Source organism: Pteropus alecto, unplaced genomic scaffold, assembly GCF_000325575.1.
Source record: "Pteropus alecto unplaced genomic scaffold, ASM32557v1 scaffold152, whole genome shotgun sequence".
In the NCBI taxonomy this organism is placed as follows: Eukaryota; Metazoa; Chordata; class Mammalia; order Chiroptera; family Pteropodidae; genus Pteropus; species Pteropus alecto.
This window is the reverse complement of record NW_006432227.1, coordinates 12,185,459-12,212,573: the sequence shown is the minus strand read 5'-3', so window position 1 is coordinate 12,212,573 and position 27,115 is coordinate 12,185,459. Positions and strand designations below refer to the sequence as shown.

Below are 27,115 nucleotides of genomic sequence, written 5' to 3'. Positions count from 1 at the left end.
CAGGAGAGATTTACTTAATGCAATCACACCATTATTTCAGTCATTCTTTGCCTCTGTGCTGTGCAGACTGGGTTCTGTTATATTCCTCTCAAAGGTGCTGACTTTGTTTGCTTTAGCAGGCTGCTAACTGGGTGAGACTCAGGCTACAAACTCTCCTGCCTCGACTTGAACCTAGACGTTGCCCTCCCTGCGCGTATGAGGCTCAGGGGACAGCCAGAGGCTTGGCCAAGTTTATACTCAGAATTTGGGGCTCCCCTTCTCCTTTCCGTGATTGCTCAGTTTCAGCTGCTGACGTCGCCCTGACCTGTGTCCTATTTCTTGTTTTAGCAGCTCCACGTGGCTTAGACTGGGCCCTGTCCTCAGGCTCAAAGCTCTCGTCTGGGAGGTGCGGGCAAAGCAATTCCCTCTTTCCACGTTCTCTCCTTGCATTTGGTCGCTCTCCGGCGCCTTGAGATCGTTGTGTTCTGTAGATTTAGTTTGTGGCTGGGCTGGACCAGTAGGAGCTACGCAGGCTCAATTCATTTACTTTCTAATTCCAGGTCTACGTTTTGCGTTGGTTGTGTGACCAAGCTAACTTTCTGGATGCTTCTCTTGTACTATTTTGGCAAAAACATACAAAAACGAACAGCACTTTTTGTCTTTTTTTTTTAGAAATTGCTCGGCCAATAACGATAGTTATGGTTTTGATGAGTATGGCCAATATCCTCGAGCACAGATGATCTGTTAGAGACCTCCAAGAGAAATATCCTGAGGTGTTATGAGTGTGAACATTTTTCACCCCTAACCCCCATGTGGACATTCGCCCTGGTGAGCTGGGCTAGACGTGTGTGGGCTACAAGAATTCCTTTTGGTTAGATGGACGTTGGCTTGGCCTGAACTGTGTGCTGCGTGTGACCTTTCCATGAGATCCCCACTTGGCCCTCTAAGGTGTTGAGGGCCATGGGGAGAGTTGGTTTGCAGTGAGATGAGGGCCTTGCCACCCTCTGAAGCAGGTGGCACTGGGCCATCTTACCATGTTAACCAGTGACATTCCTCCAGGGGGGCATGACACAGAAAGCCTGGAAGGGCAGAGCCAAGAGGGAGCTGTGGCCAGTCCCCAGCTATTTATAATCTCTTCTGTCCTCTCTGCCACTGTGTATTTTTAACGACTCTAAAGTCTGGTAAGATGCGGCTTTGAGCTCCCCCTAGAGGTTTTAGTATGCTACAAATAGTTTTTAAAAAACACTGTTGCTGCTTTATTTGCTAGTATTTATTTACATTAATTTGTAAGATTAGAATGAAGATTTTTGAAATGGTCTGGACCGATTTCATGACCTGTCTTTTGGGGACCGGATTCTTATTGTTAGAAATGGCTGGGAGCCAGCTGGGTACAGTAGCCTCTGGGTCTGTGTGCACATCATTGCTTGGCATTAAAATAGAAGCTAACGCTGTGACCAGCGACTTCCCTTTGTAGATTTCAAATGTTTTCAGATATATTCAAGAGTTGATTTAATGGGCGTGAAGAAAGCTGCTCTTTTTTGCATTGGATAGAATCGTTAAGAAATTAACTGTAACTCAAGCAACCTAGTAATTTTGTTTTTTCCTTCTGTATTTCAGGGTTTCGAAAAAATGATGAGATGAAAGCTATGGATGTTTTACCAATTTTAAAGGAAAAAGTTGCATACCTTTCAGGTAACGTTTAACTTTGGAATGCCTTTTTTTTTTGTTTCTCCAACTGCTTCTGACACAGTATGAGAGTCTGAAATAATAAACTGACTCACCTGCCATACACAAAAGCATTGGCATTTTGGTGGATTTTTAACTGCTTTATCCTCAAAGCATTTTCCTGAGAAACTGGTTCCCAGAGCATTTTCTTTTAGCCAGCAGGCACATCCTAAGCCAGTTAGCATTGGTGATTAAAATATGCCGGTGTCTGTGGCTCAACAGACTTTTGGCTTTTGCCCCGATCAGTTAAGTAAAACAACTGATTTTTTTAAAAAGTCTGTCATCTCAGCAAAAGTGGTGGGAATGTGACTGTATGTCTACAGGTCCTGAATTTCTTACCGTGGTTTCTTGTGTTCTGTACCTCCCTGTGGCTCCCTCCTTTGGGAGGTGAGAAAGCCCTCACGTCCATGACATCTCTTCCTTTGGCCTCTCTGGTCCTAGAACCCTTGCGATGGACCGTGAAAGCCCCAGTGATCTTCTACCAGCTGGGTCCTCCCCTTACCTGTAGGACCTGGTCCTTGGGGCGCCTGGGCCTCTGGCAGTGTGGTGACAGGCTGGAAGGCTTGGGGGCACCTGACTGCCCTCTTCTCTGCACACAGAGGGTCAGCTTTAGGGCTTTTTTGGGTCGTCTCCTTGGCTCCCTCCTGTATGAACGGAATAGCCCCTGGGTGTTATACCGTTTGGGCACTAGTCCATTTGTTCCAGTACAAAGGTTTGCAAGAGTTTTCTGCTCTGTTTTAGCAAGGAGTGAATGTGTCCATTGTCTCATGCTTTAAGGCACTGCTCCTGGATGTTTCCCTTGATAAATTTTTATCGTTCTTGGTCATACTATGCTGATGTGATGTCTTCTCTTGAAAGCGTTTTATTTTGAATTTAACACTGTTCGCTGCTTTTATATGCTGCGTGTGTCCTTCTGGCCTGTGGGACTGGCACATATTTAGGGTGCAGCTTCCTATGGTGTTTTCATTACTCTCCCCTCTCTTTCTATCTGGCAGTAGTTCTCGGCCCCTACTAAACACCATTTGATATTTTGCTGAAGTAAAACGAACGCGTTTGTAGGTTCACAGAAGAGTGTACGAAGTTCGTGAAAAGAAGAAGATGCTTTATGCTGTTGGGAATATGTGGTTAAAAACAAATGAAAAATAACAAACACTTGGCTTGTGGTTCACTGTGTCAGAAGTAGCCTTTGCTATTTTCTAATCTTTTGCTGACAAACTGCATAATATGGACTCGTGCTAGTCTGGTGAGTTCCTGACGTCGTAGTTTACAGGTGGATTTTAAAGTTAATAATAATGAAAAAGCTCTGCTCATACGTATGAGAGGTATCAGTAAGAAAGTCTTAAAGAAAACCGATCCCGCGTGTTCGTCAGGTTTTCATTTTAGAGTTTGTGTCTGTGAGGAGAGCACTTGCTCCTTCTGTCCCACTTTCCTTCCTAAATTTCTTGCTTTTCTGCTGCCTTTTTTGTTAAGCTCCTGGAGACAGGCATGCAAGGAACAGCGGAAGGTTTAGACTGATGGTTTTCATTTGTATTCATTCATTTATTAGGCATTTAAAACAGAATATGTTATTAGATGGAATTTTTATGTAAGTTCCTATCGAAACAAAAATGATTTCTCTTTTAATTAATTGAAGAAATAAAATCAGCAGTCCTCAGAGTTTATCATAAATCTTTACGAAAACCTTAAATTCTGCAGGGTTAATTAAAGCTGGGTATCTTGAGTGGGGAGAGCGGTTTCGCATTGCAACAAATTGGTACAGAATGGTTTTAAAATATGAGAGCCTGCAGGACTTTACCAGCTGTGTTAATGAAGTGAAGTTAGTAGGTGCCACCACAATTTTATAGTTCTTCCTAATTTGTGACCAGATTGGCAAGTCGCGTTAGCGTGAGCTGACTGCTGATCGCCTTAGGCTTGCTGTGATCTCATTTAGGAAGGAGAAAGGAAAAAAAAAATATCATAAAAATTAAAGACAGATGACAATTTGCATGCTAAATTTTTTTTGAAAAGTTACAGAGAATGAGGAAACTTTAAAAAAAAATTTACCTGTGACCCTATGTTGTTTTTTTTTTAATTGAGAAATAACTCGCATACCATAAAAACCACCTTTTGTAGTATACAATTCAGTAGATTTTAGTGTAGTCACAAGGTCGTGCAGCCATCACCTAGGTCCAGAGCGTTTTCATCCCCAACCCCGACGAGGAGCCCCAGGCCCAGTTCCCCATCCCCCCACCCCCACGTCTGGCAATTGCTAATCTTTCTACTCCGACCCCATTTTTTAAAATATTGGAATATTATAGTACTTTTGTAGAAGCTCTCCATGCGAGTGGCTTTTAGTAAATTAAGTCTACGTGAAATAGCCAGGGCTTTTAAAAAGACCAAAAGATCAGTGATTCCATGAGATAGATACTTATCAGATCAAGATCTCTAAATGAGGATTCTTTGAACTTGAATATTTCCGATCCTCAGTCTCACCTCCAGGTTTTCTAAAAAGTAATCCTCATTGCACTTAAGTAAGATGACAAAATACTACTTTCTCCATTCAGAGGGTGAATTAAATGAGGTTAGATGACATAGCTAACTTCATGCTTGAAGGCAGAAGGAGCAGTAAAAGAAGTGTCCTGTAGTTTCTACTTACTGTTGTGTATATATATGTACATTTAATGTAGTATATTTATAATTGTGTATATACTTAATGCATTATATACATTTGCAGTGTGTATATTTAATGTAATATAGCTTTAATGTCAAGTATGTGTATACATACATACATACATGCATGCATGCATGCATCTGTATATCTTATAGATATATGACATGTATAATTTCAACCACTGCGTGTGGTTCCTATACCACTAGAGTTTGGGCCTCAAAAGAACTCGTAACTACCAGGATTAAGAACACTTTTTTCCCCTTAACTTTTTTTTTTCTTATCATGGAACATTCCAGCATCCCGCACAGAAGAGAATAGACTTACTGGATTTCCATGAACCTGCGGCACACGTCAGTAATCTTGTTTCACCTCTGCTCCTATTCACTCCTCCCTCCCTTTACTGTAGATGATTTTGAAGTAAATTCCAAATATCATGTCATTTATTTCTAAATATTTTAGTTCACTAAAAGATAAGCTTAAAAAAATCCACACTGATCGCTTCGTAAATTATATAAATGTCTGACCACCGTGCTGTGCACCTGAAACTAATATAAAATAACATTGAATGTCAACTGTAATTGAAAAAATAATAAAGAAAAATTCACACTACCATTGAGACAAAAATGAATGGTAATTCTTTAATATAAAAAAGCCAGTCGATATTCCCATTTCCCTGCTTGTCATAATTTGTCTTTCACAGTTGGTTGATATGTCTGACGCCTCTTTTAATTTGGAAGTTCTTCTTCATTGAATTTTTGTCCCACCTCTTTATGTTTATTAGACAAGGACACCAGGTTCTCCTGCAGATTTCCCTATGTTTTATTAGATTTTTCTGGGTGGTCATCTAACATGGTCCCCCTTCCTCTGTATTTCTTACAAACTAGCAACTAAATCACGAGACTTGATTAGACTTAGCTTAGATTTTGCAGGGAAGGAGGCAAAAATCCTTCATGGGCAGTGGTGGGTGATTCTACAGAGCTCTTCACTGGGAGAGTCTGGTTAAGCATTCATTAATGATCGTTGCTGTGAGAGCATATTACTAGGGTTGCAAAAATGTGACGTTCTAATTATATCCTTTTTCTTTATTTATCAACTTGGATATTCCATGAAGAGAAATGTCCCATCATTGGTTTTGTGGTTACCCTGTGAACACAGTTCATACAGGAAAAGCAGGATAAATAACTGACTGATAATTGTCCTTTACCAGTTTTCAGATTAATGAAAAGTAATGGTTAGGTATTTCAGACTAATAAATCCATTGAGGGTTTTTTTTGTTTTTGTTTTTGTATTTTTTTAGTATTTCGAGCTCATGATTTTAAATAATTTGGTGTGTTTTAATTCACTGTGCATTTTTGTTTGTTTGTTTTTTCTTATGAAGTTCAAATTTCCCATCTTCAGATCGGCTCCTGAATCCACATACCACAGTAATACAGCTTCTCTCTTTGCGTCTCTGACAAGATGTTTCAGGTCTGTTTCCTGCTCCACATCTGCAGTTGGCCATTTCTCTAAAGCTCCCTGGTCCCTTTGGTGCGGAGCCGTGCAGGGTGCTAGGGAAGCTTGATGTTCCCAGTGAAGTCACTGGTTCTGTGTCTCTAAGAATGTGTGTGTGTGTGTGTGTGTGTGTGTATTAATGAGAAAAGATGAGATGACTTCATAATACAGTTTCCAGTTTAGGATCGCAGATAGTTTTCTTTGATTGTGTACTTGCATCTCCTTCTCATGCTCAGTCTTAGTTCCTGCCCTCATCAACGTAACTGCTCACCTACATCGATGTTGCTGGTGCTGTCATCACAGCACAGCTACCACATGTGATTTAATGCTTCTGTCATTCTGCGTCCTGGGAGCACGTGCCACTAGGAGGGCACTGTCCTGTCACTGTGCTTTCAGGTCACGTAAGGTAGTTCTTCTCCTTGCGGATCAAGTTCCTAACAACTGGAACAACAGATCACTTGTTTCATCGTGCTTTATATTTTTAAGGTTTAAAAAAAAAAAAAAAACACCTAATTTTGCTTCAATACTAAGTAAAATGTGTGTATCATTCCGATGTTAAAAAACTGAAAAAAAAAAAAAAAAAAAAGAAAAACGTTAAAGATAACATGTAGTCAGATCTAGCTTCTCTCCGTCTTTCGCCCTGTACCTTCTCTTCCCTATAGGAAGCGTGTTTTTGTTTTCGTTTTCTTTAGTTTTTGATTGATTTCTCATACTTTTAAAATAAGAGCACTATTCATCCATCTATTCTCATTTCCCCCTCCCCTAGATACACAGTCATTATTCACTGTTTTCCCTGCTCCAGCTGTTTGATTTTAAACCGTATTCCAGAGAGCAGTCTATAGCAGTACATACAGAGCCCTCTTTCATTTTAGAGTTTTACGTAACTGCTGTGTGTGTAACCCCAGAGTTTATTCCGTCCGTTGCCCATGGATGGACGCTGGGTTACTCTTTTAGAATAGCTTTTTGGGGGGGCCAGGGTGAACGTTCACCTTTGCATGTGGGCGTATTGACGGAAAGGTAGGACTTGGTTGCCCGGAGTTTGCTGGTAGCATTGCGATGACTGGCCTTAGTTCTTGCTCCAGTTTTGCAGGGTTCTGCAGTCCGGGGAGAGGGAAGGGGACCTCCCATTCCTCTCGCACATTCTCGGTACTATCTAGCACGGTCTGAGGCTGCAGCGACTGACGGGCATGCAGGCACTGCCAGCGGCCCTCCCAGATCTCTAGGGTCCCCTGAGAGCCAGTTTCTGGCGAGCCTGTGAAGACTCGGGGCTGGCGAGCCGCTGGCCGTGGCTGCTCCTGCAGTGGGGCCGGGCAGACGCCTTACAGAGTTTGGTTACTCGACAGCAGACTTCTTAGATTATAGCCATCATTTCTCTTTTATAAACCATGTCTTTCCAGAGCTTCTCAGGGTCAGTGAGTTAGACTCGGGGGGCCGTAAAGAAGGTTTTTCAATGGTGATTTAATCTAGAAACTCAAATGAGAGCCACACAGAGAAAAATCCTGTTGGTTCATTGGAATTTACATGATACTTCTCAAAGTGAGTATACCTTCTTTCCAGGAGAAGTTGATTCTAATTGGGTGAAAGGGGAGTTCTTAATTCATCGAAAGATGGGCAACTCTGAATCTAGCTGCTTCCGGTCATTCTGGGCCGTACTGCTCAAGAGACCAAGTCCCCTGGAGGTTTACCTTTCAGAAGAAGGAAATGAGTATCACTGGATTTAAGGAAATGTCACACAGACATTTGTAGCTCTAATGTAGGACATTTTCAGCCTTCTTTCTAATATTAAAATAAACCTCAGTTCTTTTAGCATCTGTGTTTCTATAGAAATGTTCATCAGGCATTTCCATTTTTAACTACCTGATAGTAGGTATTTTTAAATTAAATTTGTGTGGAATATAGAAGAAGAACCCATCCGTTCAGCCGCTATTTATTGGGTGATGTTTCTGTGCCAGTCTCACTGGGCACTGAGGGCGTATACCGATTTCAGTGAATGAACCAATACTCCATGCGGCTTCCACTCTGTCGAGGAGACAGACAGACAAAAAATGTGTCAATTATATAGGTTCCTGGAAGGTGGTAGGTGCCTTACAGAAATAAAAGATGGGGAGAGAAAGGGTAGAGAGGATGCTGTTTTTATAAGAATTGAAAATAAAACGGTGTCATTAGGAACAAAATCTGCCCTTTTTGTTTAGGTTTTGGACAGGCGCATAGTCCTTGAGGAGCTGGGTTTCGAGCTGGTTTTTGGTTACAGACATGTAGAGGTCCCGCGACTAAAACTCCCCTACGTAGATATCCTGTGACGGTGGTAGGTGCAGGAAACGGTTTTCCTGCCCTTTTCTTTTCATTGTTGAAACCAAGGTGTTGAGTTTCCTGTCTATAAAACGGGACTGACATCTGCCCTGCCTGCCTCACCGTGAGGCCGTGGTTGATACCAGACACAGGAGCGAATCTAGTAGGCGAAGCTTTTGTGAACTGCAGCATCATCATAGTTATTAGTTCAGGAGCAACAGCTTTGAACTTGTAAGTTTTCCACTTCGTAACCTGGACAGCACTCTCATCTGGGTGCCTTCTGTGTCATTGGCAACCAGGCTAAATCTTGGGGCGTATAATCTGAACAGACATCTGTGGCATTGATTTTGAGCTCCTGGAGGTTCAGAGACCAGGTACCTCTGAAACGAATACTACATTTCATCAGTTCTAATACAAACATTTTTTAACCTCACTGGGGAGTGGTCAGCAGATGGGCGATGGACGCCCACCTGTCACTGCCTGTGACACACCACACATCGGGAGATGTACCCCAGTGCACGGAGGTGAGGAAGCGAAAACAAAAATTTTAATTATTTTAAGAGAGAATATGAAATTTTTATTTCACAAGTGATTTTTGATGTTTTTTTGTTGTTCCTCTTTTCTTTATTAATGAGTCAAGATACGAGCGAAGTTTTAGAACTATCCTACTGAGTTTTCTGAGTTTTCTGAGTTTCCCTGTTCTGGGAGAAGGAAGAAGATAAAGTGATTTTTTCCCCTCTATCTTAAAAGTTGAAGTTTAGGTTTAAATAAGCTGTTATCTTAGGACACGGATGAGAGCCTGTCTGGTGGGTGAGCTTGCTGTCACGTGAGTTCCAGGGGACCCCTAGCCCGTGCTGCCAGCCTGGGGGGATCTCTGTGGCGGGCGGTGGAGGCAGAGCAGCGGGGCCTGGTGCGCCTCTGTGCACACCTGCTAAGTTTAGGTCTCACTTCCGGGTGAGCAGAGTGGCCGTGTGCAGTGCGCGTACCTGTTGGCTACCCACGTGACTGTCTTTGATGGGCAGATTTTGGATCCTGCTTTTTCATGCTTTGGTGGAGCCTGCCTTGCTTGCACTGGGAGATTTGCTGACCACAGGGGGAGGAGAATTGAACATGGGTCATTGGCATTTAGTCTCCCTACTGAGTCAAACATTATGTTGCATTTAAGAAAACTTAGAGTGGTGGTCCAGAAAAATGTTAGATGCGATTCTCTTTCCCAAGAGTAGGGTAAGTGTTTTAATCTAAATAGCTTGCTGTATTTTTGAACACTCAAGTTTCTGTAGTGTGTTGGTCTATAATATTTTTTATCAAGGAGATTGATTCACTTTTGAAAAAAATGAAAAATGTTGAGAAATAGAAAGTATTGAAGTTGTTACCTGTCTTCAAGACAAGAGGTATTCCCCCAAACGAGAGCCATTGATACTACCTTAAAAATACTGTCTGATCTTGTGGACGATTCTTGCAGAGCCTTGGTGATGGCATTCTGTCCTTTATAACTGCTTCTCACTTTTCATAGTACCTTTCATTCATGAGGAAGGCCTGGGAGCCCATCATTTACTACTACTACTTTAGAAAGAACTAAACCCACGGGATTAGAAAGTTACATATGTTCTTGTCAGGGCAAAGGACCCAGCTGTGACCGTGTGTCATAGTCCTTTTGCCTTAAGCTCTTTGAGCCTCAGTATCTTTAATTATACAGCTGGAATGGTAAAACCTCTTACCAGGGTCATTGTGATGACCAAATCAGAACACGTGTATCAACCATGCAATGCCACACCTAGCATGTATTTATTTGTAGCTATGGTTTAGGTTTGTTTCCATTCATTACCAGAATTATTGGATTCATAAATAATCGAACACTTTTCTAAGACTGTTACTGAACAGTACATGTGGATCATTTTAAATGTTCAGAATTAAGTCTAATTATTATTTAGAGGGAGTGTTAATCATCCCAGGAAATTGTAAAAACCCATATTGGTAAAATGTGTGTTGTTTTTTTTTTAAGTATGAGTATCTTCTGACTCCTTTTTCGGTCCTTCTAAAAGGAGAGAATCTGGTTTTCCGTTGTTGTTTGCTCGCTTTTTAATTTTACCTTTGCTGATGAGGTAAGTAATTAAGATGAGAAAATAATTAAGAGTTTCATATTATAAGTTGAATTTAGAGATTTTAGTGTCGTACTTCCGAAGATGACCAGAGTTGTAAAACTAAATGGAGGATCCACTTGGGAAAGCTCAGTTTTCCCTCTGTGTTTTCTTTTTCCGAAAGCCTCGATGAAAGAAATGTGTGCGACAGCTTCATCTTCATGGAAGTGGTCAGTGATGCCCGCAGACTTCTTTAGGGTTGTGTATTAATGTGTTAATGAGAAGTATTTCTGCCTATCAAAGGCCAGTCACCTGAGATTTGTAGTTGGTATGTGATATAATTGTTCTGTAGTCCTTAAGCTAATTTAGTTTAAAATTCTTGCATACCCACCTCTCTTTTTTTGTATGTGTGGCCCTGTTTGACCCGTGGGGTCACCCGTTGCCCTTGAGAGAAGAAGATTCCCTAGACCTTCCCAGATTACATAAGGTCATCATCAGCGTCAAGTTTGGAAAATATCTGTATTTTTCCCTTTCAAGGCTCAAAACCTGGTTTGGTTGGCAGCAAAGAGAGAGCTTCGAATACAGGGGCGGGAAGGAGAGGGGACAGCGAGGTGGAGAATGCCGGGCAGGGGTGCGTGAGGAGGCGGTCGCTTCGTTCAGGCGCATGAATCGTGTAGACACGGAAACTTTTCTGGTCTCCAAACGTGAAACTGAAAAAAGGAAACACATGGGAAGAGAAAGACAGGGCCTCTGAGTGTCCTTCGTATGGTGTACAGAACGCAGACTTTCCCTGCAGAGCCCTGGGAGGGGTGAAACAGCCTGGCAGTGTCCCATTGTCCCACCGAAACACGGACTCGGCCTTTTGCCCGGCCCTTCCTGGCCTTGCAGTCGGCGGAGGTGCAGCTGTGGGCGGACCAGTGACGACTCTGGACTTCCAGGGGCGCAGAGCATCTGCTCTCGTTTCTAAGCGTGTTCCACGTTTGTTTCTCAGGTGGCAGAGACAAGCGCGGAGGTCCTATCCTCACATTCCCGGCCCGCAGCAATCATGACAGAATACGACAGGAGGATCTCAGGAGACTCATTTCCTACCTGGCCTGTATCCCTAGGTAAGTTCTGGGTGGTTCGTGGCTCGTCGCAGTGTTCGCTGTCCAGAGAGCTGCGGCACGGTGCTCTCTAGAAAAACGGCTAACCCCAGCCAGAGTTCAACAAAATTAAAATCACGATCCTCCTCCTCGGTTCCATTTTGCGACCATTCTGTCGTGTCGGCCATGCTCGTGCATGCAGGGACGAGAAGGTGCATGTGTGAGTGAAGTGGCTCTGCGTGGTGACGGTGAGGTTGGGATGCCAAGGGCTGGGATGTCAGGACCGGTGCCCGAGGTAGGAATGAAGCAGTGGTCAGCATCGGTTCTGATCCCGAGACGCAGCGCCCAGGTTGCCCAGAAGCAGAGTGCTGTTTCCAACGACACATTCTCGTCTTCACGCTGAGCTGCAGTTCCTTGTAAGTGTTGTGTCTATTTAAATACTAAGTTTGCGGGACATCAGAAGTCCTCACCAACTAATGTGCCGGGATGTCTAGTTTGGGAATCTCCCAGTCAGTCCCAGAGCCCCAGCAACAGCGAGATGTTTAGCGTGAGTGCTGAGAAGCAATGAGTCAGCGAAGCTTTATTTTCCAGACAGCCCTGAGCTGAGGAATGGGTCGTAGGAATTGGCCTGTGTCTGCACTTGGGGAATTTAGAATCTTTGTTTCTGCTCTGAGGTTTTATCGATAGAGCTAGCTGACACCTGGTGAAAGAAATTTCTCTCCTACATTAATATCTTCAATTAATTATTGAGATTACTTTTCGGAAACTAGATTACTACGGGGATATAATCCAAGAATGTAGCCGTGCCTGGAACAAGAGGCTGTGTGTGTTGGGGGTAAGGGGGTGCTTCCTGTGAGGACAAGGAAGTCTTCGTTTCAGAAAGGCATGTGCTAAAGGATGGCATTTCCTAAGAGTCTAAATTAGGACATTTTAAAAAAACAGCTCGGTCCTGATGGAGGCCGGAGGAGATAGTAGCTTAAGGCACGTGTTACACAGGAGAGTAATGACAGACAACCAGCAGCAGCAGCAGCGGCGAAGGCACTAGATCCACTACAGCACGGGGTCTGTGACACTCCTGACCCATTTAGGTCGACACCACCCAGGGAGGACAGATGTGTCCGTTTGTCACCCATCCTTGCTGTGACTGGTCAAAGTCAGCTTTTGCTGTTGATGGTCTGATCTGCTGAGGAAGTTGTTGAGTTTTCTGTTTGGGGTCCCTTATGGGAGAACTAGCTTTGTATCACCACTGCCAAAGCGATAGCTCCGAAAACATTTTCCCTTTCTTCTTATTCTGGTATTTTCTTGGACTGCTGGAACGGTTGACATCAAAGAGTTGGAAAGAATTTTGGAAGTGATATACTACTCACTATTGTTTACAAATAACAGTATAGTTCGATAGCTGCCATTTACTGAGTTTTTATGTGCCAGGAACTGTGCTAATGATGGAAAAAAATAGAGAAATACAAAGGACAATGTAAAATAAATAAATCTCTGCCAACCAAAATGATATTTGTCATTATAGCTTAATAAAATTGAATTTGAAATTCAGCCATGTGATTAAAAGAATTTTTACTTAATTGAATAACTGTAACTTTGGCAGCTTGCTTTCTGGTTTTGTAATCTGTGTTGATTGTAAATATAAAAAAATAAATTACTTTTCACTGATATTATTAAAAGATTTAGGAATGTTTTGGATTACCCGAATGACCCACTTTAAAACCACAAACCTCTGTCATGGAAAATTGTGAGCTTACACAATAGAAGATAGAATTGTGTAGCACACATCATATACCTGCCTTCCATCTTCAACAATTATCAAATTTTCCAATTTTGTTTTTGTCTAATTTTCTCCCTGGCATATTTTATAACAAATTCCAAACATCCTGCCATTTTGCTCGAGAATGCTTGCGTGCATAGATTGACCCTCAGCCACTGAGCACAATCACTTAATGTCATTGCCCAGATTTGCTTTTGTGTTTACAATTTAGTGACAAGAAATGCCATTTTGCTCGTCCTTGGTTAATGAGCAAATAAGAGACGTTAGATTAACATGTAAATGATGCATTTGCCAAGTGGTAAGGGAGGAAGATTTCACAGTGGTCCAAATGGAGAGAAGTGGCAACGATGAACCTTCCCTGGCTCCACCAATGAAACAGCAGTATCAATAAGATCATCAGTGAATGAATGGCGTGTGAATTCTTTTGGACTTGTGGGTGTGCTTGTATTCTCAGTGGCGTAAACAGTCTTGGGGGGTCTGTGAGGTTTCTTTCTCTGTTCCTTACTCCTGACGGTCTCTGTGGTGGGAAGGGAGCCTCTGGCTGTCCCTCAGCCAGACAGTCACAGGGCTACACGTTCTGGAATGTGGAGAAGTGTGTCATGTGGGAAAGCATGGGCGGCAGAGTCAGACAGACTGTGACCTGGCCTGAGTTACCTAATTTATTGGCTTTCTGGTCTACAGAATATGATAACGATCTACGTTTCTTCGCATCGTTGTGGGTATCAAGTAAGATTATGTACGCGCCCAGCGTGGTGCCTGACATATGGTGGCTGCCTCAGAATTAGTACAATAATTTCCGTTTTTCTATACGCTCTTCTCCTTTCCTTCAATTATTTTTCTTTGACATGTGTCCTAGAGCCAGGTCATCCTGTTTTTCTTCTGCCTGGCCTCTAGGTCATTTGTGTGCTTCTTAAAACACGCCCTTCAGAGTTGAATGTGACCGTTTGAGGGAGGCGGGTACTTTTACGTGGGTTACCTCCCTGCCTCTCCTTAAAAAAATGGAGTCAGAGAGTGATTTTCATGGGATTCGTTTGCAAGGGAACTTTTCCATCAAAGGCATGTTAGGGAAACAAGTCTCAGCAGAACTTCTTGCTGGTGTCTTTGGGGTTCCCTGCACAGCCGTGAAAATAACAGAGGGCTTGGCACGTCTCCAGGTGTTTGTTGCTCTCATTGCCTGGCTTATCCTAGTTATGTTCTAGAACATTTCACCTTCCTTACATTGATGTATAGTAGCTAAACGGATAAAGTACTCTGACTCTCTCTGGTCACTAATGAAATACTGTGAAGACTCTCAATAGACTCATTCATGTAAAAAGGGACTTTATTCATGTAGAAACTGAGGAAAGTAGGATTTCTCTTTTTTCAGGGACCTGCACTGAGAAGGGACCTGAGTTTTATCTAAGTTTTTTTTTATCACAGATAAAATGAGGCTCTTGTATAAAATCGCCCGCAGCACTGGTTAGTAGGCCGCACTCCGCAGGGTGCTGTCTTTAAGGCAGAGGCCTGGCTGGCAGCAGCCTCCGTTCATCGGCTGCTCAGGAACAGAACGGGGTTCGAGAATCTTCACAAGCCACTGGCTTTTAACTTGACGGAGACAGACGGATCAACAGGGTGTGCTCTCCGAGCTCAGGTCACGCACTGTCTTTATTTCTTGGAGAGTCCCCAGGTGGTAACAGTTTGGTTGTGGAGGAGGCTGAATAGTCACCCCGTCTGTAGACTGTGCAAGTGCCGGGCACTTTTGGTTGTGTCATCCCCAGCTGGTTCCGGTCCTGGCATTGCTCAGGATTTTTTTTAAGCCCCTTTCAAGGGGGCGGGGCTTCGCGGTGTATGTCCGTACCGTGTTGGCTGTATGGGGTGAAAGACAGGCTGCCAGAGAATTTATCTTGATGTAGTGAAGACTGATGTTCACAGTCTTCTACCAAACAGCCTCTAATCAAACAGCGAAACACACTGCTATGGTTGTGCAGGCCCCTGTCCTGGGCGTGGCAGCAGAACGTGGGTCTGGCGTGGACGGCCCCAGCCACAGGCAGGCTCCCTCCTGCCCAGCCTGCTCTCGCCCCAGGGCCTCCGGAGCCCTGAGTTCCTACTGAATGGAATCTCACAACACTGCAAACCCCACGAGAGCCCAGGATGGTCCCAAATCCTTAATTTCAGTGACTTGGGAGATTTCGGAGACGTTTCTGGAAGCCCTGTTTGCCTCTTGGATTTGCAGAGGGGCCTGTGGAGGTGGCTGGATTGTGGCCCAGGGCCTACTGAGACTGGAGAAGGGACAGTAGGAGTGTGTGAACCCAGCGTTAACGTGTTTGAAGTTCACAGTCGAAGGAGCAGGTGACTGGAGTTGTCAGGTTATTCCTAGCGGTTTGATAATCGCTTGAGTGATGAGCGATTCTGCTGGATCCCTTCGTCCTCCACCTGTGGCTTTCCTCGCCGTGATCCTGGGACTGTGAGCTGCCACGTGTGTAGGTGTACTTTCTTAGAATGTTTTCGTGATGATGTACCTCTCAGACAGATGTAGTTGTCGTAGGAACTTTACATCTGTGAAACTTGGAATGTCAGTTACGCTGATGGTGTGACTCAAGATATGGAAAAGAATTGTGTGCGTATGCAAGGCAGCATGAAATAAATGTTTTCATTTTTACTTGATTTCTTTTTTTTTTTTTTTTGGCTTTTCAACATCGCTTAATGATAGTAATTAGTTTTCTGAGTTTTAATTTAGACTAATTTCTCAGGGTGATTACACGAGGCAGAAAAAGTGTGTCTTTCCCATAATCCCAGTATGTTTGTGTTGGGTGAAAACCTTAAACTCTCATTGGATGCTCATGAGGTGTAGGTGTATTTACAAAGATCTTGCAGGCGGTCATTACCTGGTCTGTGTCTGCGCCAGCATCAGCAGCCACACGGACAGTGTCCACCACGTCACAGTGACGACTACAGTCGTTCAAGGGTCAGGCCGTTCTGTGGCCGCCAGAACTTCCCTTTGTAACACCGAAGCTATGACTAAGTGAGAGTGCGGATTTTCAACACGTGTTCAATGACTCTTTGACTTGAAAGCACATTTTATGTGTTTACCATGTACGCGGGGGTTGAGAGTTAATGAAATTAATAATTTTTATTGCTTCATTGAGGTCATTCTTAGGGAAACTGGCTTGCGTGTGTGAGCTGCCGGAGCGTGGAGGGAAGGGGCACGGCGACTCCTCGCCCGGCCAGATCCGTGCCCACCGTCGCCTCTGCACCAGCCCTGTGACCGAGTCGCTGTGCTGCTGTGGAAACAGATTCCCCACAGCCTCCCGGAAGGGCACCAAGCACCCGCAGTGGGCTGTGGGTCACGCTGGAGAACCTCTGCTATAGCCCTGGGTGCCGGGACAAGATGAGGGGGACAAAATGGGATTTGAAAAGCTCCCGCCATTGCCTCCAGCGCTTGGGTGGGGGTGGGTTCCACGCCCGTGATCCCATGAGTCCCAGTGACAGCTGTTCGTGGGTCTGTGACCACCCCCGCCTGGCCTCTGTGCATGCCGTGGTCTGTCCCCATTTAGTGCTCATCGGGGACCTCTGCTGGTCACAGTTACTAGGCAGCATGTGTGACCAGTTATTATACAAAAGACAAGAAACGGACAGGATGGTTGTCCTTTGTTTCCTAAAGAGGAGACAGGATACCAGACCATAAATACAAAATGAAAGTTTGGAAGGTTTTCTAAGGTGAACCTCGTTTCAGGTCATCGTTGTTCTTTGATGCGTGTATAGTCAAGAGTCTGTTTTTTTATGGCAGGGTGAGACGTGAGTTCTTTCTGTAATTATTTCTACATCCCTCAGCTTCCTTCCCAGGTGCTGACCGACAGCCAGGTGGTGGGTGGAGGGAGGCCGCCTTCCCTTCCGTTTCCCACCTGACAGTACCTGGCAGTCCCGAGCCCCACAGACATCAGGAGGAAGGAGGCAGAGTCAGCATCACCCAGTGGGACTCTGACCAGAAAAAGTGGCAAGAGCTGCAAGGTGTGAACATGTGTTTTCCTTTTTCTAGTGAAGAAGTGTGCAAGCGAGGCTTCACGGTGATCGTGGACATGCGCGGGTCCAAATGGGACTCCATCAAGCCTCTGCTGAAGATACTGCAGGAGTCCTTCCCCTGCTGCATTCACGTCGCACTGATCATCAAGCCAGACAACTTCTGGCAGAAACAGAGGACGAATTTCGGCAGTTCTAAATTTGAATTTGAGGTAACTTGCATGTGTAGCCAGACCGATAAACCAATAGTTGTGGTTTATTAAAAGCTGACTTTTTCTTCATCCTTTTAGCCTGATAATAGATTTTTTAAATTACATATTAAACAGGAATAGCATAGTTTACGTACATATGTAAAAATTAATCATTGCATAAAATAACACGATTACGTTTGTTTATCACCTGCCCTAGTAGATTGTTTTACGCAGCGTGGTTTAGGTTTCAGGTCTTTTGGTTTTGGGTGATGGGGCTGCTGAGGCAGGTGGAAAGCGGGTGCCTGTTCCCTCTTCCGGCCTTTAATGAGCTGCTTTGCCATTCAGTACAGGCGACTTCACATGGCTTTGGATTCACTGCCATTGCCTCAGTCATGGACATGAGGGAATGTTAGGGAGGGATACACAACTTCAGATTTCCTGGAGAAAAACGGAAGAGACCAAGTTTTTAGCCTGTCCTTGATGATGGAGAGAAAGGTCTGTCGTGTATTTCATGCATCAGGTCTCACATTTATGAAAAGGGAGGCATTCCTTTAAAAACTACGCAGAGTTCTGAATTCAGTTAGTAAGTAGGGTCGCTGTCATTCAGACAGTGCATAAAACACACCTCAGCCTGCTGACTTTCCTTTCCATTAAATCCTCTCCGTAAGCTACAAGGTTTTAATGAAATGGTTATGGGAAGAAAGTGTTCTGGCCAGCTCGAAAGTGGTCTCATGCCGTAATGTGTAGTAAAATTTAAATGTTTTCTATTGATAAATTATAATAACTTTGGGTTGAATGGGTTGCTTTTTCTAGCAACTTCTCCAGACTTTAGATTTCAGTGAATGTATTCATGTATTTTAAGGTAAATAGTGTAGGGGTGCAAAACAATAATTTTCCTCCCACTTTTCTAAGTTTTCTGGCTGGGCTAATAGTCAAATTAACGTGAGACAGATTAACAGGAAAAACTGTCCAAAATTTATTATGGCTGTGCATGCAAGGGTGCCATACAAACATGAGACCCAAAGACGCATTGGGCAGTTGAAGTGTCTTTGGACAAAGGAGAGGGAGGCAGGGGTCTGGGGTTTCAAAGGGAGAGCAGGTAATTTACAGGTGGATGAGAAAGAGCAAACACGTGGTAAACAGATTCTTGCTGGGCCGCCCAGGAACAATGGGACGCAGAGGGAAGTTCCACAAAGGGGGCTTTCTAGATTTCCCCATCTCCCACTTTTAGTTTATTTCACGATCCTTTAAGCAGGTTTTTCTATCTGAATTCCTTGAGGCAGGTAAAGGGTCAAAGGTTCTTTCTGAGTCTTTTGTTTCTCAATAACCAGCTTAAAGTCAGTATCCCAAAAGGCATATTTTGGGGTGGCAAAACATTCGTCCCCCCCTCAACAGTAATAATAGTATTAAACACATCACCCACAATATTATGCTTTATGTTATACTTTTTAAAGTATTTCGATGTATGTATTACTTGCATTTTAAAATTTCTTTCCATGGTACTGATTTTCAATCTGATACCTGAATTTAGTTTTAATATGAATTTGAACATGCAAGATGTTTTGGTGAAAGATGAAACCAGTAAGCCTTTATCTTCATATGCAATTAGAAGTGATTTTGGAGGACAGTTTATTGGGCCTTGATGCAGAATCTGAGTGTGTTGTATTTAATTGTACATGTTTTAAGCAGAAATAATGGTTAGGCAAAATAACACATGCACGTTTTTCTTAGTCTAACTTCGATCTCTCCTGCTGGGCCTTTAAAGTTACCTATACTAGTTTTTCTGTTGAATTTGATCGCTTCCATAGGCATTATTAAGAATTCGGGTCAGTGCGGCAGGAATGAACCTACAGTCACATCGCAGCAGAGGTGCTGGCGTGGAGGCAGCCGCTCCTTCCAGCTCTGCTGCCCATCGAGGTGTCGTAGGCCAAACAGCACAGAGATGCAGCTCTAGGGTTCCCTAGGGCTGGAGGTGGCAGGTGGGGCTAAACGAGCTTTCCTCTGTTTATCTTTTGGTTCTAGACCACAGACTTTCTTCCTTTACCTTCGTCTTTGCATTTAATCGCTAACCTCACTCCCTCCCCTCCAAAGTTTTCTTCAAGGCATAATGCTTAAATTAATCCTGCTGCACATCTGACAGGCAGATGAGGTTAAGGTTTCCTGTTCAGGTTCTAACTGACCAAAACTTTGTCACTGTTAGATCGGAATACAGTACGACACTCGTACTGCTCAGAATTGTGGCAGATTATTACAATGAATGAAACAGTCCCTCTGTCTTTAGCTTTCGGGAAAGAGCTGCTGCTGCCTTTCTTGCTAAGCCTTGTGTATTTTCTGCATTTACAAAAAGTCGACCATATCTTTTCATCTGTTCCTTGATGGAAGATAGAGCTTAGGACAAGATGAGAAGGGTAGTCTGGTCTGGACAGCATTGATCAGTCACCTAGTAAGCAGCCCATGAATAAGTGGTGCCTTAAAGGGGTTTCAAAGCCCATGAACGAGACACTGGCTCGATTGCAGGTAGCAGGAAGCCTCTGCAGTTTTCTGTTGGGAGGTGGATGAGGAAGGCTGCTTCGATGAAAGGGAAATTTCCAAATTGTCTTCTCTGTACTTGGAGTTTAACACATTTCCTGGTTAATGTGCCTACGATAGTAGATTAATTCCCACATTCTTGGGAAGAAATATAATTTCTTTCGTTCTCATGAAATACATATGGTTCTCTAATGTTAGGTATCCCAGCTAACACGTTCGTTGCTCTAATGGATCTACTCTTACCCTGACCATTCTGGTCATTTACCTTTATCAGGCCAGAACAATGTGTGTCATGTCTTCTATAGATTACTTGCTTTCAGTTTGAAAATCTGTAACTAAGTGTTGCAAATTGCATTATAAGACCATATAGAATTGGTTCATCTTCTCATACATATTTTTTTTCCCTTAAGACAAATATGGTGTCTTTAGAAGGCCTTACCAAAGTAGTTGATCCTTCTCAGCTAACTCCCGAGTTTGATGGCTGCTTGGAGTACAACCACGAAGAATGGATTGAAATCAGAGTTGCTTTCGAAGACTACATTAGCAATGCAGGCCACATGCTGTCTCGGCTGGAGGAGCTTCAGGACATCCTAGCGAAGAAGGAGCTGCCTCAGGATTTGGAGGGGGCTCGAAACATGATCGAGGAACATTCGCAGCTGAAGAAGAAGGTGATTAAGGCCCCCATAGAGGACTTGGATTTGGAGGGACAGAAGCTGCTCCAGAGAATTCAGAGCAGCGACAGCTTTCCCAAAAAGAACTCGGGGTCGGGCAATGCGGACCTGCAGAGCCTCTTGCCCAAGGTGTCCGCCATGCTGGACAGGCTGCACTCGACGCGGCAGCATCTGCATCAGATGTGGCACGTGAGGAAGCTGAAGCTGGACCAGTGCTTTCAGCTGAGGCTGTTTGAACAGGATGCTGAGAAGGTAAAGAAGAGGGTGAGGGATACTAGCATGAGACGTGGAGGGAAGCTTCCGGGCTCACCGGGCCTCAGCAGCCAAGGCCGCCCCGATCAGGAGGAAGGGCTGGGGATGGGTCAGCGGCGAATGTCAGTTCAAAGGTGTCCCCTAAATCTGCTTTCCTGTGTTATTCGTTGTGCAATGCACTGCCATTTTAGAAACCTTGAGTCATTAATTACTGATAGTCTGGTTTAGAAAGCCTGTAAGAGAGACAAGAATGACATGTCCAGCTAAAAGATTGAACATTATGTTGTATTATATTATTGAAAGCGATAATCGCGTGCATGTCTTTTGCTAATAACTGCTCTTCCGCTCATGCGGTACTAGTGACAGAACATTCAGATCTGTTATTGAGCGCGTTTTAAAAACAAAAGGTGAATAATGTTTTACAAAATAATAGCTCGTGAGAATCACAGGCAGTAATTACTTATGGTCTCACGTGTCATTCTTCTGCTTCAGACAGACCACCTGGTCACAGAAAATTCTCGTCAGTCACCGGCTAGCTCAGTCTTAGCCGTGCGAAACAACATACTTTTTGTAGGAATGTGTTGAAAGCCCTGAACACGGGTGAACCGATGACTCTTACCGTGAGCTCATTGAATGTTTTTCATGGACAGGAGAGTATTTTGTAAAGTAAAAAAACTTACATTAGAAATCCTTATAAAAGGACCTTTTGAAAGGTGACCATCCAGTGCTATTATTTGGTAAGCTTTTAACGTCTGTCAGTGTGCTTATGTTTTAAGTACTGCCTTTTCAAAGACGAGAAAAATCTTCCTTTCAATTACCAGGAAAGCAAGTGACTGTCTCTGCGATTCTGGTTTCTCGTCGCAAGTGGCAGTGCTAATCGATAGTCGTTTCTTTTTCCTTAAATGTTTTCTTCATGGACAATGTAATTGACATCCCAATAGCATCCCTATTGAACCCTAAGAGTGATGTCATGGTTAAATTTTTTCCCAATCCCTTATGTTTTCATGGTAAATTTGATTATTTGCATTTGCCCAGGTTTCGTTTCTGCCTCTTGCGTTGAAAACATCATCATTTGGTCTTTGGAAGTGCAGTCTGTAACCTGAGAGCACAGCAGAGCCCACTCAGAGGCCTCGAGTCCCTAATTTCACCTAACCAGTCTTTAATTGAAGAGTAGTGCTGCCAGTTCATACAGCAGGGAGGCTGGCTTCAGAGGCAGAACATTGGAGTCCTTAATTAGCCTGGGGGATTTGAATGCCTGTCTTTATCTGTTCCTTCATTCCTCATCCTTCAACGGAACACGTTAGATAAGATTTTCCTGTAGATCCTGCAAGTTCAGAGCTGCCGACTTCTGAGAAGTCAGAATCTTTGGGGCCGAATGCCTGAGAGGCTGTGGAAGGAAGGACGTTGATCTGTCTGGGTTCGGCCCCGTTCCTCGGCCTGTGCCAGTCTTTTCTCTTTCTAGAGTGATTCCAGGTTCTCCCTTTTGTTCCGGTAGATGTTTGACTGGATCACACACAACAAGGGCCTGTTCCTGAACAGCTACACGGAGATTGGGACCAGCCATCCTCACGCGATGGAGCTTCAGACACAGCACAACCACTTCGCTATGAACTGTATGGTAAGATACCATCAGAACTGACGTGTCCTGTACGTGAAAGTATTTTAGCAAACAGGAGGCATTTACACAGATCATGTCCAGCATGCTTCCAGGAGGCCATGTGGGGTTACTGATTTGATGGTAGCAGCTGACCTACAAGTGTGGGAAGTTCTGTGTCAGTAGTGTCTAAATAAGTAGCTTGTTTTAAGGTTTTAACAAAAATGAAAACAAGCAAACAAACCAGTGGAACTTGAGCCACTTATGTGGCCAGTTCCACAGGGATGGTCTCGATGCTGGCTCCTGTGGTCTGCCTGTTAGGATCCTGCTAGGGCTCTAGTAAAGCTTCTTAGAGGCCGGGCAAGTCTCTGGACAGACCCGCTGCTAATGTGCTGGCTGCCCATGAAGGTGAGGAAATTAGCCATCCCGCTGCTTGCCTTAAGGGCATCGCCCCGTTCTCCTAAAGCCTGTGATTTCCTTCTAAGTTGAACTGAAGGGCTGGGGTCAGCCTTGCCCGGAATCCCCTGGCTCTCTTGGAGTTTGTTGCACTTGACACGTTGGCCTGTCATGACCAGATAGTGGTTGCTGGAGAAACTGCATCGTAAAAAACGTGTCAACAGCAAAACCCAATAGCGAATTTCGAATAGCACTTTTGTTATATTTTTGCTGTTAATATAACTAAAAATGATGTGTTCTACAGGATATATGGTTGCTTCTGGAGACGGGTAAGCTTCTAGAATTTCCTCCTCAGGGACGAGGAGTTTTGGTTTGGGCTTTGACCAGTTTTGTGAGAATTAACTGTTCCTAGGCCTTGTAACATTTGTCACAGAGCACGGAAACAGTGTGAAGACAGGTATCGGTTTAAATTAATTCCATGGGATGCCGTTTAATTAAAGCCGGGTCGACTAACTGCTTCAGCTTAGGCAGTTTCAGAAACAAAGCAATAAAATTTTTGTAATAGACACCATCAAAACATTGGTTATCTGCCCTAGAGTTTGAGGAAGAGACTTTCTGGCGTAAATCACCAGACTTGGGCATAGGCAAGGAAGAGCCGAAATGTCCGCCCTTGGGGGAGCGTCTCAGATGAATTTCTTTCTAAAAATTCCTATTAAATTTTCTAAATGTTCTGAAACTTCAACTAATGGTGAAAGGCACATTCAGTCCACTCCATCACATACTTTAAAGACTAGAGATATTAAAATATGTTTTAGAAAAACTTAGAAATGAACAGAAAATGGACTCCGCCCGCCACCCCCTGCAACCCCAACCCCCAGCATTATCAGTGAAGATTTAGGACTCAGAACACGAAGCAGGAGCCGGGTATGAATGTAAAGATTGTTAGTTTGGACCCTCCACTTGCCTCATGACGTTGGGCAGCCTACTTAGCTCTTTGAGCCTTGGTTTCCTAACTTAAAAAGTGGGGATACTATCTACCTTCCTTGATAGCACAGTATTTTATTTTCTCTGCATATATAATACAATACGCATAATGCTACACATAATAGGTACTTGATAAATGGTAATTGCTGCCAGTGATATTATCAATTTAATAAAAAATACTTTTATAACATGTAAGAAACTCTTAAAATATGAGTTTTTTCTTTTTTAAGTATATTTTCTAATTTTCCGCAGTACAGTACACTTCTGTTACTTTCTTAAGTTAAAGTGTCAATTAAAAAAGGACGGGGAGCCCTTGGCCATGCTGGGAGGCTCCAGGCCTGTTTCGCCCCTGTCCTCAGCACCTCCACGGACGCTCAGCCTCCTTCATGCGGAACGTCCCGTGAACCGTCAGCTCTTGCTTGTATGTCTACAATGTCTTAAATACTTTTTGACTGCGAAGGTGATAGTACTGATACCAACATGCGAAGTTGACAGAGCTTAGTAAGGGTGCCAACCACGTTCCTTCTGCTGTCACAGATACTTTAAAAGCGAGGATGAGAAGACCCTGGGTGTAGGCACTTTTAATGCAGGGAATTATGTGCTGCCATATTTGAGTGCAGGTCGTTTAGGCCACCGTGCGCTGCCCTGTTCCCTTCTCTGTGCCGGAAGTGGGGGAGATTCCGGAAAGGTATCGCGCACAGACCAGTACTGTGCAGTCTGTGAGCACAGTCGGCCCGAGCACATGAAAGTAATGCAGGCAGCTGACGGCATCTGGGGCAGTAAATACGCTTGGCAGGCCCCACAGTGGAGCCGTCTGCTCGTCTCCAGATTCTAGCACAGGACATCCCCTTGTGCTGTTCCTAACAGACCTGTGGGGTTGTGCTACCCCTTTAAGGATAAGGAGAATACAAAAATTAGCGAAGATAGGCACCTGTCACTAGCGAAGAAGCGTGATATGAGAAGGGGAGGCGTTGTTTTTGACTTACAGGGCTCTAGTTAGCGGCGGTCCCCAGCCTTTTAGCACCAGGGACCGCTGCTCCTATGAGAATCTAACACCTGAGGATCTGAGGCGGAGCTGAGGCGGTGATGCCGGTGCTGGGCAGCGGCTGCAAATACAGATGGAGCTTCTCTAGCTCACCTGCCACTCACCTCCTGCTGTGCAGCCCAGTCCCTAACAGGCCACTGACCGGTAGCAATCTGTGGCCCAGGGATTGGAGACCCCTGAGTTAGAGCATTAATGCCACATTAGCCAGTGAGGCCAGTTCCCCACTCACTGATCGTGGCCTTGACTGACTGTCTGAGCCTCACAAAGTGCCTTGGTCTCCTTGCCACCCTGGACACCCAGACACCTGTGAGCTGACTATAGCCTGCAGATGCAGCCCAGAAAAGTCGCTCAGAGGCTGGAGTCTATAGCTGTCTGATCCCAGATCTAGGAGACTCCACATAGTTCGAGCTTGGGTCAGAAATGGAGGAAAAGATGAGTAAAAGGAGGTACAGGAAAAGAATGGACAAGTTCATTCTCGATCATGCTTGCTCGGGTAGGCTGCAGACGGGGTGGCAGCGAGGATGCTGTTGCAGGGGTCCAGGTGCCCGGCAGTGGGAGATGGGCCCAGTGGACCAGTGAGAGAAGGCAGGAAGAAGGGAGAGGAGTTTGGACAGGTTGGGAATTAGATTTAGGGGCAAGATTGAGGGTTGAGTCTGTGATTTTGGGGGACCCGTGAGAGGACCACCATTGTGATGCATCACAGAAATCATAAATGTGCGATGAGCAGCAGCCTAGGCTTTGCTGAAGGTGTGCTTCCCCACCTCTGCCTGACATGATGTGATCCTCCAAGACGATTGAAGGTGGAAGGGGAAATACCATAGGGTAACTTGTTTTGCAAAAAAAAAAAAGAGTGCTTTTTTTTCCCCCCAAAGCCTCACTGCCTTATTTTTACAGTAAATTAGTGGACCCGAAGATAGGAATTTCAGCAGAGTAGAAAAGCTCGGTTTAAAATTTGAACACAGCATTGTTCTGCACCCCAATTCATATCCCTTGGAGAAGCTGGATCCATTTACAGAAGATTTTCAGTTGGCACCAAAAAGATGACTTGGGTTTATGTAGAAAGGAGAGCTTGTGTTCACACAAATAGCCTTGGGTTGCTAAGTGCACATTTAGTGGTTTCTGGGTTCTAGTTAGACACTGAAATGTTGGGTTCCTGCAGCTCTGGGTGACTGGCGCTAGGCTTGCCATCGGGACGCCGTGCAGGACCCGGAGCCAAGCAGTGAGTGATAGTGTATTTGTGAGCACACACTCGTGTGCCTCTGATTGCGTTGGGCCTAACAACATGCCTTTCAGCTAGTTGATTTTAAAAAATAGAACTGGAAACCAGTCCGTAGAGTTTATGGAAATCCGGACAGCAGATCTGTATACTGTCACATATCAGGCGATTCTGCTCTTGGAAAAATGCCCACTCCTAAGTCAGGAGGTTGTACTTCAGCACGTGCTGTCCGTGTTTCCCGCAGGAGGCCTCTTGCTTGTCTTCTCCTAATGAGCCCTCCCTCCTGCCCCTTTCTCAGAACGTGTACGTCAACATAAACCGCATCATGTCCGTGGCCAGCCGCCTGGTGGAGTCCGGCCACTACGCCTCCCAGCAGATCAAGCAGATCGCGAGTCAGCTGGAGCAGGAGTGGAAGGCGTTTGCCGCCGCCCTGGACGAGCGCAGCACCTTGCTGGACATGTCCTCCGTGTTCCACCAGAAGGCTGAAAAGGTCAGTGCCTGCGACCCCGGCCACAAGGCGGTGACCAGAACACCTTCCCCTCCGGGACCCTCCATCCCTGCGGCCAGACAGATCCTGGAGGACTCCTGTGTGGCACTTAGCTCTGAAGCCAGTCAGCTGCGAGGGGAAATGCCAGCTCTCGTGGCCCTCACTGTGCAGCCTTAGGCGGGTGATTTGAGTTCTCTGTTCCTTAGTTTTCTCACCTGTGAAGCAGAGATAGCAGTATCCGCTTGAGAGGAGTGTTTTGCTGTGTAAACGAGACCGTCTGTGTTAGGGGCCCTGCCCGGTGTCTGCGGCACTGTGAGTACTAGTGAGTGGCGGCCGCTGTCCTTCCCCCCTCAAGCCCTCCGATTGTTATCACTTCAGGATTCTCACTGGGGTGCATTGTAGCGAGGAACAATGCCTGACAGTCAGGTCTACACATCAGGGCTTGGCTGTTCTCTCAGAGCGAGAAGTGGCAAAGTGCAGGACGTTGTAGCCGACCACGCTGTCAGGGCCGGGGTCTGCCCGGCCTTCCCCTCGTGGTCACGGGAGGCGCGGCGCGCCACATGGCACTGCTCCCAGCATCAGCCTCTCCGCCACGGTGTCCAGCACGTGCAGGGCTGGCGGCGAGTGTCCTCACCTCTCCCTCTCAGGGAAGCGTTGTTATCAGAAGGCCCTTCCCCCCAGCG

General features: G+C 44.9%; 1 protein-coding gene and 1 long non-coding RNA gene across 2 annotated transcripts in view; both read left to right on the top strand.

Annotated features, from left to right (window-relative positions):
• Positions 1–27,115, top strand: part of TRIO (trio Rho guanine nucleotide exchange factor) — a gene marked incomplete at its 5' end in the record, with an annotated part of 308,650 nt that overhangs the window by 97,497 nt on the left and 184,038 nt on the right. The window contains 6 exons of the mRNA XM_025043545.1: positions 1,597–1,671; positions 11,204–11,318; positions 17,087–17,279; positions 20,198–20,710; positions 22,206–22,328; positions 26,244–26,435. Coding sequence (XP_024899313.1) covers positions 1,597–1,671; positions 11,204–11,318; positions 17,087–17,279; positions 20,198–20,710; positions 22,206–22,328; positions 26,244–26,435 — 1,211 coding nt within the window. The remainder of the gene's footprint in view (positions 1–1,596; positions 1,672–11,203; positions 11,319–17,086; positions 17,280–20,197; positions 20,711–22,205; positions 22,329–26,243; positions 26,436–27,115) is intronic.
• LOC112475819 lies at positions 3,239–6,487 on the top strand. The gene is made up of 2 exons (XR_003044894.1): positions 3,239–4,704; positions 5,733–6,487. It is a non-coding gene; the product is annotated as an uncharacterized LOC112475819 (long non-coding RNA).